Genomic DNA, 12,638 nt, shown 5'->3' on the forward strand with positions numbered 1-12,638 from the left:
GTCCACCGGAGTGAAAAACCGAGAAAGTCCATTTTCCTGAATCCCAGTTGAATTGGGGTTCAGGGCAGGATCCACCACGTTATGCCAGGACAGAGGTGGGCACGAATCGTGGTCACCCAACGAACCGGCAATGCTTCCCAACAGCTCACTAAGCCACAATGCAATCACAAGATCCCTCCCTGCTTTGCCCGAACCCAGCTGACCCAGAACCGCCTTGGCGCCCCGGGATGAATGGAGCCACCGATGGGCTTCTCAATAAATTTTTGGGGTGGCTTTCTTGGAGCTGCCACAGGCCGTGCCTTTGTGGGCAGGGCAGAGCTGACTCTTAATGGAGTTCTGCGGGCGGGCAAAGCGTGGCAAGACAAGAGGCAGAAGAGAGAAACCGAGGCCGGGTCTTCCATCTTCCCTGTCCCTTCTCAAATAGGGGGGTCCTGCTCCGATTCCCCCTCTGCTGCCTGGAAGAGTCCCAGACCCACCTCCGCTTGCCCCCAAGTCCACTTTCCCTCTCAAGAAGAGCCGTGGACCTCCTCTGTCCCTTCCCTATTGGATTCCCACAACCCGAGCCTCGTTTTCCCACTGTTTGCCCATTGCTGATCAGGGCCAGGTGGGTCGGTCGCTTGCGTGAACTGTATGAGGGAAAACAGAGCAATCCTGGCTTGGCGCACCAAAGGTGGAGATCGCCCAGCCTAACTTCTTGAGACGCCAAGAAGTGTTTTTTTTTGGGGGGGGGAGGGCTGAACTCCTTCCCCCTCCCTTTCAAAGGTCCAGGCGACTCCTTCCATCTTCCCATCTTTGTGGTCCTCCCCCCCCCACATTTCCTCTGATTCCCCTGTTCCCCAAAGAGCCCCCTCCTTATTTAAACTCTGGATAGCTTATGCACACTGTACTCTGTATATCTCATATACCTCTATAAAGCTATTTATCACTCTACATCAATGTTTCTGAACCATAGCCCTTTGGAGAGGGGTGGACTTCAACTCCCAGAATTCCCCAGCCAGCGTTGCTGGCTGGGGAATTCTGGGAGTTGAAGTCCACCCCTCTCCAAAGGCCTACGGTTCAGAAACACAGGTCTCTCTGTACATATATAAAGACGTATTTATAGATAGATCTCCGATTAGAGTTACCTATGGCTTTCCCTTTGCGTCGGCTCTCTGCTCCCTCTAGTTTTGGCAGAACCAGGAAGTTGGCTGCAGTCGAGTGTGGGGGAGGGGGGCCCTACCCCAAATCATACCTCACTGCCCCACCGATCTTCGGGGAAACATCCGTGGCGTCGACGATGCAGAACCGCTTTGCTCGAGGTCGGGATTTCCGGGCACCCTTGCCCCTTCCCGCCCTGTCCCCCACCCCCGGGTTTTTCACAAAAGCAAAAAACAAAAGTTTAAAAAAACCGACTCGTGATCTGACATGCTCGTTTCTTTTAACACCGTTTGGAAAGAAAGGAACACAATATAGCACCTTGTTTTCGAAGGGAGACGGAGGAAGGACGGCGGCGGGAGGCGTGGCCGATGGGGCGTCGAAATCCTTCCGAAACTGGGGCGACGTCGGTCCCGCTCGGCTACCAGGGACACGACGCCACCCCCCAACTTGGTTCACAATGGCATGGAGTCATGGGCGTCAAACCTATTAGAAACCCCCTCCCACCCCTTTTTAAAATATATTTTAAAAAAAGAAAACCAGAGTGATTTGGAAACACCCCTCCCCTCCCCCCCCAGTTTTGGGGAACAAGTCGGGACCATCCGGTTGACTTTTGGAGAATCAGGAGTGAGATTGGGCCGCCATCGCCCTGGTGCCCGGCTTTCTCTTGGCGTTTCTCGGCTGTCCTCCCAGGTAATCAAAGCTTAAAGGATGAGGGGAAGGTGGTGTGGTGTGGTGTGTGTGTGTGTGTGTGTGTGCTGCTGGCCAGGCCAGGCCTGGGGTTAAACCAGGGCACCTTTTGAACAGGGAGGACGAGGAGATGGGCTTGGGGGTCTCTGTCCCCTTTCCCCCTTGGCCAGTCTGGACATCGGGCCTGGCTCCGGCCGGGGATTTGTTTCAGAGTAGCTGGGGGTGGTCGTGGGGTGGTCAGAGGGACCCTCATTTATTCCACCTCCATCAAGGGCCCAAACTCTGCCGAGGGGGAGCACCACAATCCACCTGCCCGGCCGCCTGCCTACCTGGGGCTGGCTAGGCATCATCCCGGCTGCAGTTCCCACCTGGGTGTATGTGTATATGAGTTTCTGTGCACCCCCACGACCCCTTTTTTAGCCTCCTCGTGCGGTCCAGGCACCATCCATCACTCTTCCGGCCGAGTGGCAACCCCTCCTTCAAACGGGGGAGGGGAGGGAGGGAGGGGGAGCGTCCACTTGCCTTTAAAGTCTGCCTAGGGGAAGAACGACAACGATGACCCTGCAGGGTTGGGAGGTCAAGGGCGATAGGAGGGGAGTGGGTGGCCCTGTAAGCTTCTCCACCTCCGCGGTCTCTCTCTCTCTCTCTCTATTGTTGCTGTTTGTTTGGGAGGGAAGGGGGTGTTTGTCTTCCTGTGAGGGGTGGGCGCAAAAGGAGAACGAGATGAGCGAACGCAAGAGGGTGGGCGACACGGGGCCCGTTTGGAACAGCGGCTGCCTCCCCCCCCCCCGGAGGAGGAAGAGGAGGCAGAGAGGCAATTTGGGAGGTCTCCTCTGCAGAAAAAGTGTTTCGTGTTTTTTTTTGTGGGTGGGTGGGGGAAAGAGATGCATGTCTGGATAAGTCTCGCTGCGCGCTTCCTTCGGGTGTGGGTCTCTCTCTGGCGCACGCAGGGATCTGGGCGGGGTGGGGGGGACAGGACAGGAGGGGGCCTCAGACATAATATTCCTTGTCCTTGTTTTTCTTGCTTTTGCTGGCCGTTTTGGGGGCGGCGGCCGGCTTCTCCTTGACCACCGTGCCGTTGCTCTGCGCCGAGTTGCTGATGTAGTTGCGGCTCTGGTCCACCTGGTAGGAGCCTTCGTCCCGGTTGCGGTACTTGTACATGGCGTAGAGGAGGATGAGGATGCAAAGGGCGGCCGCCGCCACGATGCCCACCACCATGCCGGTGGTGCTGCTGGACTCCCGGATCACCTCCACGGCGCCGGGGGGACCCCTCTCCCCGGGGTCGGTGGGGTTAGCTGTGGGCAGATTGTGGAAATCGGGGGAAGAGGTTATCACGGGGTACTTGGCCCGGTTGAGCTGGTCGGGCACGAGGGAGGTGGGCAGAGGGGGGAAGTGTTCGGGGTGGGGCCCACGGTTGTTCATTTTGCCGGCGGGGATGCGGTGGAGCAGGGTGGGAGAAGTGGTGGAGGAGGAGGAGGAGGAGGAGGTCAGGAGCTGTGGGCTGGACGGGGACGCCGGCAATCCTGTCCTAAGGTTGGGGCGGTATCCGTGGGGCTTTTTGGCGGCTCCTGCCTCGGGCCGGCCCATCGGGGTCCTATCGGTGACCAGGGGGAAGGTGGTGTAAAAGTCTTCGTCGTCGGTAGGGGGCAGGCTGGAGTCAAAAACCTCCCCGGAGGCGTAGCCCGAGGCCTCGAGGCCTTCCTCGCAGTCGCTGTCGTCTTGGTCGGTCAGGCAGGGGGCTTTTGGCTGAGCCGGGAGGGAGATCGTATCTTTGGTGGTCTCGATTACCGTTAGGAAGGGGCCGAAGGTGGGAGGCAGGGGGATAAAAGGAGAGCGCGTGGCAATTGGAGGGGTGTCTAGCGAGTCTTCGGTTATTATGGGCAAGACTAGTTCACCTCCTAGAACAGAGAGAAAAGGGGGAAGAGAAGAGAGGGGGGGGGAAAGAGGGTCAGCCACACGGCCAGGCCCCCCCCCAACCTCCACACAAGACAGCGCTAACCACAAGATAGATATATATATATATAGCTAGCCAAACCCCACTGGCTCCATCCCTGGCGACTTCCCTTTTATTTTTATTTTCTCTAGAGAAATCATAATCAAAGGGGGAACAAAATAAAACAAAATAAAGGATAATTAAAAAAAGTCATTTAATCCATAAAAAAAGAAAAGAAAAGAAAGAAAAGAAGGAAAAGAAAAAAAAAAGAAAAATTAAAACAGATAAAACAGCAGAATTAAGAGCAGTAACAACCCTCTCTGGCTGATTTGTCTTTCTTTTCCCATCCTCTTCGGCTAAAACACTAAAATATTCTTTCTCTCTCTCTCTCTTTTTTTTCCCTTTCTGTTTTTTTTTTAAAAAATAAGAGCAAACCACGGAATTCAGTCAACTTACATCAACAAATAGGCCGTGTGATATTAGCATGAAGAAAAAAAATTACAAAAAAGAAAACTAGGTAAGAATGCTTTTTGGATGGAAAAAAACAACTTTTTTTTTCTTTTCGTTTCTTTAAACATCCCTCTCTCTGCATCTTGCCTTTTTATTATTATTGTTATTATTGTTATTTTAAATTTCGCTTTCTTCCGAGATTCATTTCCTTTTGCTTTGGCTTTTTCATAACGGCACCCCTTTCTTTGCCTCTTCCCTCCTCCCGTACCGCGAAAAGAAACCCCCCCCCGGCCTTTTTTGCACCCCAAATTCCTATCACCCACTTCCAGGTTCCCAAAACCAAATTAGCTCTTTGCTAATTGGAGGATTTTAGATCTAAATCGAGGCAACGATAGGACTTTGCAGAGAAAACAGTCCAGGGCCGTGATGGCACAGCGCTGCCTTCGCTGTGATTTTTTTTTTAAAAAATTTCCCTTTTCCAAATATGATCCTGGATCCAAAACTCCCAGTCTGGGTTTTGACCTGGCCTGGCCTGGTACAAAAATCAGCTCAAAGTGGGTGGTTGGGATTAAGGGGTGGGTTGGTTGGTTTGTTTTTTCTCCCAAGGAGGGGTGTGTGTCATGGTTTTCCCTATATTCCTACAGGATCCCCAGATAGGAAACAGATGGCAGAGGTCAGAGCGAAGAACCACCTCCTCAATACAAGTTTAAAAAAAAACACACCAAAAACAAAATGAACTTGAAAAGGCAATCTGAGCTTAATCCCGGCTTGTTGCTATAATTAGGTGCAGAAAAGGGGATTTGAAGAATCTGTGTGGGGTGTGTGTGTGTGTGTAAAGGAGAGAGAGAGAGAGAGAGAGAGAGAGAGAGAGAGAGAGAGAGAGAGAGAGAGAGAAAGAATGAATGGACAGCCATTTGTCTGAAATGGTATAGTGTTTCCTGCCTGAGCAGGGGTTTGGACTAGATGACCTCCAAGGTCCCTTCCAACATCATCATCATCATCGTCATTATTATTATTAAAGCCGCTCCTTTTTAATACAAAAACGGGGGGGAAGCCTTCTTAGAAAGTTAGGAAATTTTCTCAGGACATACTTGGCCAATGAATGGCACGGTGTGAAGAAACGGGTGAGATTTAAGGTCACTTTGTTGATAATTCAGCGTACTTCAACGTCATTAGAGAGGGAGGCCCAATAAATAAGTTTTATTGGATGCAGATTTATCTGGCCATTGTAAAAAAAAAAGATGTTGAGATTCTGGAAAGAGTGCAGAGAAGAGCAATTAAGCTGATTAGGGGGGGCTGGAAGGCTAAAACATACAATGAACTTGCAGAAATTGCGTATGGCCAGTCTAGAGAAAAGAAGGACTGGGGGTGGGTGGGATGGGGGACATGATAGCAGTCTTCCAGTATTTGAGGGGCTGTCACAGAGAAGAGGGGGTCAACCTACTTTCCAAAGCACCAGAAGGCAAGATGAGAAACACCGGATGGAAACTAATCAAGGAGAGAAGCAACCTGGAACTAAGGAGAAACTTCCTGACAGTGAGAACAGTTAACCTGCCTCCAGAAGTGGTGAATGCTCCAACACTGGAGGCTTTCAAGAAGAGCCTGCTTGAGCAGGGGGTTCAACTAGAAGACCTCCAAGGTCCCTTCCAAACCTATTATTCTGTTAACATATTCCCGCTAACCATCTAAGCCAGTGTTTCTGGCCTCTGCAACTTTAAGAGGGCTGGACTTCAACTCCCAAAATTTAAGTCCCATAATTGAAAGCTGTGGATCTCTGGGACTTGAAGTCCACCTCTCTTAAAGCTGCTGAGGTTGAGAAACATCCATCTAAACCGGGGCACGAGTGGTGAGAGCTGAGTTCTGAAACTCATTTGACTCAGGAGGGGCTCAAAGGACTGACCCAGGGATAAACAGAGGTTGCATCTATGGACCACCTGTCCATCATTCCCTTTTGCCTTTGGGTCAGATGTCCTAGCACAGGGGCCTTCAAACCTGGCCCTTTTATGACTTGTGGACTTCAACTATCGTCCAGTCTCCAACCTTCGCTTTTTGGCAAAGGTTGTTGAGAGTGTGGTGGCGCATCAGCTTCCTCTGTTCCTGGAGGAAACTGATTATCTGGACCCGTACCAATCGGGTTTCAGACCCGGACACAGCACGGAGACGGCATTGGTCGCGCTGGTGAATGATCTCTGGAGGGCTCGGGACAGGGGTTGCTCCTCTGTCCTGGTCCTATTAGATCTCTCAGCAGCTTTCGATACCATCGACCATGGTATCCTACTGCGGCGTCTCAGGGGGTTGGGAGTGGGAGGCACCGTTTTACGGTGGTTCTCCTATCTCCTGGGCCGTTCGCAGTCGGTGTTGACAGGAGGGCAGAGATCCGCCCCGAGGTCTCTCATTTGTGGAGTTCCTCAGGGGTCGGTTCTCTCGCCCCTCCTGTTCAACATCTATATGAAGCCGCTGGGTGAGATCATTCGTGGTTTCGGGGTGGGGTATCATCAGTACGCTGATGATACCCAACTTTTTCTTTCCACCCCGAACCAACCCAGCGATGCCCTCGCCGTGATGTCCCGGTGCCTGGAGGCGGTTCAGGTCTGGATGGGGAGAAACAGGCTTCGTCTCAATCCCGCCAAGACTGAGTGGCTGTGCATATTGGCATCTCGGGTCAACCAGACTATTCCATCTTTAATGATGGGGGGTGAGGTGTTACCCCCCGTTGATAGGGCTCGCAACTTGGGCGTCCTCCTGGATTCACGACTCAATTTTGAAGACCATATAGGAGCCGTGACCAGGGGGGCTTTTGCCCAGGTTCGCCTGGTGCGCCAGTTGCGACCCTATCTGGACCGAGATGCCCTACGCACAGTCACTCATGCGCTCGTGACCTCCCGTTTAGACTACTGCAACGCTCTCTACATGGGGCTGCCCTTGAGGACCACTCGGAGGCTTCAGCTGGTGCAGAATGCGGCCGCGCGAGTTGTGATGGGGGTCTCCCGATACTCCCATGTAACACCTCTACTCCGCGAGCTGCATTGGCTTCCGGTTGCCCTCCGGGTGAGATTCAAGGTGCTGGTGATGACGTATAAAGCCCTAAATGGCTTGGGTCCGGGATATTTGAGGGAACACCTGCTGCCGGCATCAAGCTCCCTTCGTCCAGTGCGCTCCCACAGGGAGGGTCTTCTCAGGGTGCCACCGGTAAGAGATTGCCGGTGGACGACACCCAGGGATAGGGCCTTCTCAGTGGGGTCGCCTGCCCTTTGGAACCGGCTGCCAGTGGAGCTGAGGACTGCCCCCGACCTCCGTTCATTCCGCCGGGACCTGAAGACGTGGCTCTTCGAGCTCTCTGGCCCAGGCTGAGAATTAATCTTATTTTAACTGGGGTTTTATTTATACAGGGACAAATATAATTTCTTTTTAAACTTGTTTTTAACTTTTGTATCTTGGTTTTTAATTACCCTGTAAACCGCCCTGAGTCCTTCGGGAAAGGGCGGTATATAAATGTAATAAAATAAATAAATAAATAAATAAACTCCCAGAATTCCCGCAGTCCCCCAGATCCTGGTTGTCCGAATGATTTTTTTTTCAGGAGGGGCTGCCCCATTGCAGGGAGAAAGCTACATTGAAGATCTCTTAGGAATGGCACAATTGTGCCCAACCCAAGATAAACCTGGTTATTGCAAGAGCATTTCCACACATAGGTTTATTTTGTGCTAAAATAAACCTGTGTTTTTATCTCCATCATGGGTGTGTCACAGGTAGACAACGCTCGGAAGCCTTTGCATGTCACACATTTCCAAGCAGGAAAAAAAAAACAGGAAGATTTTCATGGAGAGCAAGAGGGGAAATAATGGGCCGTATCTGAACCCGTTTTGTGTTCCCAAAATCCATGCTACAAAACTCAGAGCAGCATAGCATGACAAGGACACCGTTTTTGGGCTGCATCTTAACCCCGAAACAGTAAAACCACAGCACCGCATTTGACAAGGCCGGCTTTTAAAAAGGTTTTGAAACAGATTATCATTAGGCCTAATTTTATTCCTTCGCTGAGTTTGCACAGCACCATTTGCTAGGTTGATTTAAGTTAAAAGGTTAAACAGAATTAGCCCATTTTTTCGCTTGAAGCAGAAGCTAATCAAATAGGCTGGATTGATAAAACTTCAGCCATGTTAAAAATTTCAGGAACCGGAGCGGATTTTGGAAGTTGTGCCAATGAAACCGCACTGGCTACAATGCCTTGTATGGATGGCACTCCGAACAAATAGAAACGAGGCAAAGGATAACTCAAGAGTAAAATTAACATGGATAAAGCATCAACTCTGTTTTTCCTAACCCTTCCTTTGATCTAAATTTGAATATTAATGGATAGGGGCCAAATGTTAATATGGCATTCTCTTCAGCTTCTTGCGTTTTTTCTCTCTCCCACAATTCTATTTTTAAGGTAGCGTTTTAGACCCGTGGTGGTGAACCTATGGCACGTGTGCCACAGGTGGCACGCAGAGCCCTCTCTGTGGGCACACGCGCCATCGCCCCAGTCCTAGGCCTTCAGCTGGGTTTTATAAAACCTTTACGCTTTAGGCCGTGTGCAAAAAAAAAAAAGGTTCAATCAATCAATCAATTTCAACTTCTCGCGGGGAAAAAAAAAGATCTCGCAAAGTAGGAATTGATGGATTGAACTTTTTAGTCCCACCCAGTCTGCCGTTACCACCGCAGCCACGCCCACCCGATGGGCCATGCCCACCCGGCACCCGACGATACGTAAGTGGGTTTTGGGTTGCAGTGTGGGCACTCGGTCTCTAAAAGGTTCGCCATCACTGTTTTAGACTTTTTTGTATGTGTTTTATACAAATCGTATTTCAGTTGGTTTTTAGGGATTTCCCTCCCCCCCCACACACAATATTTGATGCAATGGCTTTTTTTTTAATTTGCAAGCAATAACCTGAACTGATGTTAAGTAAAGAAACAATGGACCATCCCCTGGGGGGGGGGAAGCAATCAGAGTTAATATTCTGACTGATATTATGATCTTAATTCTCCCTAAGATGCTGCACAACTCTTTTAGGTGTGAGGCAATCACCTTTTGTGCTTTTAAAGTAGTTTTAAAGTTGAACTAGAATACTGTAGGCTCACTTTCAATAAGTCAAGGATAAGTAAAGACACCAGAGGTTTGGGGTCTAGAGCAGGGGTCTTCAAACTTGGCCCTTTTATGAGTTGTGGACTTCAACTCCCAGAATTCCCCAGCCAGCACGCCTGGCTGAGGAATTCTGGGAGTTGAAGTCCACAACTCATAAAAGGGCCAGGTTTGAAGACCCCTGGTCTAGAGGATGTAATCGCTGTCTTCCCCAAATTTGGGCAGGAATTCATTTGTCCAAGATAGAATAATGACTTCTGCCATGAGCAGGGGGTTGGACTAGAAGACCTCCAAGGTCCCGACCAGCCCTAGGATTCTAGGATCTAATAAAGGAGAATATTTGCAACTCAGGATTGACATGAGGGGTCCCTGGTGCCCTCTGAGCTGTCTTGTTTTCTTGCAGATGTTTCATGACCCAATTAGGTAGCAATTGCTAAGCACATTGATTTGTGCTTTAGATTGTAAGCCGCCCTGAGTCTTCGGAGAAGGGCGGGATATAAATGGGAATAAAATAAATAAAATAAATAAATAAATAAAAAGGAATGGGGTTTGTGGAGAGGAGGAGGAGGAGGAGGAGGAGGAGGAGGAAGGAAGGAAGGAAACAAGGGAACATCATCAGTGCTAGGAATGCAGTTTGCTGTCAAGTTTATATTTTAGTGGTTTGCCCTGCCAGTGTGACAAATGAAAGCAAATGGCACTCCTTACTAGCACTGATGATCTTACCTAGTTGGGTAATCAAATGTCTGCAAGAAAACAAGCAAGCTTGGAGAGCACCAAGGTCCTTTCATGTGGGATTTGTCAAGGATGAAACTTTGGCAGCTCCGTGCCTCTGCGTTTCAACTTGCCTTTAGAAAAGGGGGGGGAGTGTTGCTTTCGAGTGGGTTAGATCAGGTGTCCCGGTGGGAAAGGCAAGGCCAGGCACCTTTATGCGCGCATGTGTACAGACACTAAGGTGGCTGTACACATGAGCATGAACAGAGCCGCGAGCATGCACGCTCCACAAATGGGGCTGCTGGCGCATGGCTCGTGGCTCAGCTAGTGCCAGCGCAAGGGGGGGGGTAAGCGCGCGCACAGGCCAGCCACTCACACAGCCCACAGGTTGGGGTCCTCTGGGTTAGATGGAGAAACGAAACGCCTATGATTCTGCTGAAGACTGTGAGAGAACCTGAAACCTTTTCAAGGACAGCATAACAGGCGTGGATTTGAAGCAGACGGTTCCCGTAACAAAGTGAACTCGTTTATATAGACTATGGAAGACGTTGGGGCTTTGGCTGGGAAAGTTATTGTCGGAGTCTATGAATTGGTGTTGACACCTCAGAGTTAGCTTTGCTTCGACATCACCATGCAGTGTATTCAATAAACAGTCAGATTCTGGGGGATGGAATGAGCCTGGAGTTTGATTTGGATTCTTGAGCTGCATGTTGACGGGATCTCTCCAGGTGAGAAAAGTAGAAAGACAGCTGACACCCTTTCCTATAGGTTAGAGAACAACTCCCATCGGCTCCAGAAAGCTGTGTGCTACCTATTTACTTGCCTGTAACCTACAACAGGCAGCGCAGGGCAAACAGTCCCCAGGTGTGCAACACACGTGTGCGTGCCTTGCACTACCACCCCAGCAAGCTATTCCCAGCGGTTAGGCAGTGAGTTCATTAAGGAAGCCTCCAGCTGCAGAGCCAAACTGGTCTGGGTTTGGATGGCAGAGCGGGTGGCAACGCACAAGGGCAGCTGGAGAGTAAGTGAAACGGCGGCTCGCTCGTCTGCCCGCTACGATGAAACAGCCTGCATTTCACCCCAATTAAATGTCATCCATTTGCAGATTCCTGCCATCTCAATCTCCCTCGTGCCTGGGGGATACTGCAGAAAACCTCATTTGCTGTTTAACAAGCAAGAACTGAGACTTTAGGAGGAAAATCCACCTGGAATTATCACTTGATTGCAGCTGTTCCCCCCCCCCACACACTTATTAGCTGGGTTCTCACAACCCACTTTACTAGGACAATTTAACAGCTGCTGCACCTGGTGGTGTTGGGGTTAGGGTTAAAGGGGGGTTGTTTTGGAGGGGTTTGAACCCAGGAAAGAGACGAACTGAAGGCCTCGGTTCGGTGGCATGCAAATTTCCTGACTGCCCTCCATTTTGGAAAATGGGTTGTGTGAATTAAAGGCCCAGTTTAAAAACACTAATTGCCTCCAGAAATCGTGGGTGCTCCATCACTGGAGATTTTTTAAGAAGAGGCTGGACAGTCACTTGTCTGAGATGGTATGGGTCAAGGGTAGGCCACCTTGGCTCTTTTGTGACTCGTGGACTTCAACTCCCAGAATTCCTGAGCCAGCCATGCTGAGGGGAAAGGGAGAGGTTTCCAAGCTGAGCCATGCTGGCTGAGGAATTCTGGGAGTTGAAGTCCCCGAGTCATAAAAAAGAGCCAAGGTTGCCTACCCCTGAAATAGGTTCTCCTGCTTGAGCGGGGGGCTGGACTAGAAGACCTCCAAGGTCCCTTCCAGCTCTATTATGATTGATTGATGCAGCTTGTGTGAATGGAGGCTGTGCCTTAGTCCAACCCCTCTGCTCAAGCAGGAGACCCCACTAGACCATCTCAGACAAGATGGCTGTCCAGACTCCTTTTAAAAGCCTCCTACAGTGATGGAGCATGTGCAGCTTCTGGAGGCGAGGAGTTCCACTGGCTTATTGTTCATCACGGTTGTGAAGTTTCTCCTCAGTGCTAGGTTTGCTTCTCTCCTTGATTAGTCTCCTTGGTCTTTAAGGGAACCATGTGGTTGCTAAGCAAGTCCGTTTCCCCTCCCCTCCCCCGGTTGACTTGGCTTGTCAGAAAGCCAGCTGGGAAAATCACAAACTGTGATCACGTGATGACGGGTTTGGTGTGACAGTCGTAACTTTGTGGATGGATCGGAAGCTGCTTTTCCGGAACCATTGTTAAATGAACGGTTGTAACTCAAGGACTATCTGTATGCAGCCGTGTGGCCCAAATGAGTTGCCATCACAACACCCATGGTTCCCAGCATGACTGGGCACCTTCAAGAAACTCCACTTAGATGGGCAAGGGTGATGGGCTGCTGAGTCCCTCCCCAGCCCTCCCCAGATTAAGACTTTGGGGCATGGAATATGTCCTATTGATCAAAAATGATCTGCTCCTGTCACACACACACACACACACACACACACACACACACACACATCTGCATTCACACTCTTAATCTGGATTATGCTAAAGCTCAACTTTATGGACAAGTGACACCCATTGCCTGTTAAGTCAAAGGTTTAAAGCATTTGCCTCATGACATAAGCACATTTTG

The 12,638-nt window shown here is 50.3% G+C and overlaps 1 protein-coding gene across 2 annotated transcripts in view; it reads right to left on the bottom strand.

Annotated features, from left to right (window-relative positions):
* Positions 1–1,723: 1,723 nt before the first annotated feature.
* Positions 1,724–12,638, bottom strand: part of NRXN2 (neurexin 2) — a gene marked incomplete at its 5' end in the record, with an annotated part of 185,616 nt that continues 174,701 nt past the window's right edge. For both annotated transcript variants that reach the window (XM_081340212.1, XM_081340211.1), the window contains one exon: positions 1,724–3,119. In XM_081340212.1, coding sequence (XP_081196338.1) covers positions 2,815–3,119 — 305 coding nt within the window. In that variant the 3' untranslated portion in view covers positions 1,724–2,814. The remainder of the gene's footprint in view (positions 3,120–12,638) is intronic.

This window comes from Vipera berus, assembly GCF_964194415.1.
Source record: "Vipera berus genome assembly, chromosome: 16".
NCBI lineage: Eukaryota > Metazoa > Chordata > Lepidosauria > Squamata > Viperidae > Vipera > Vipera berus.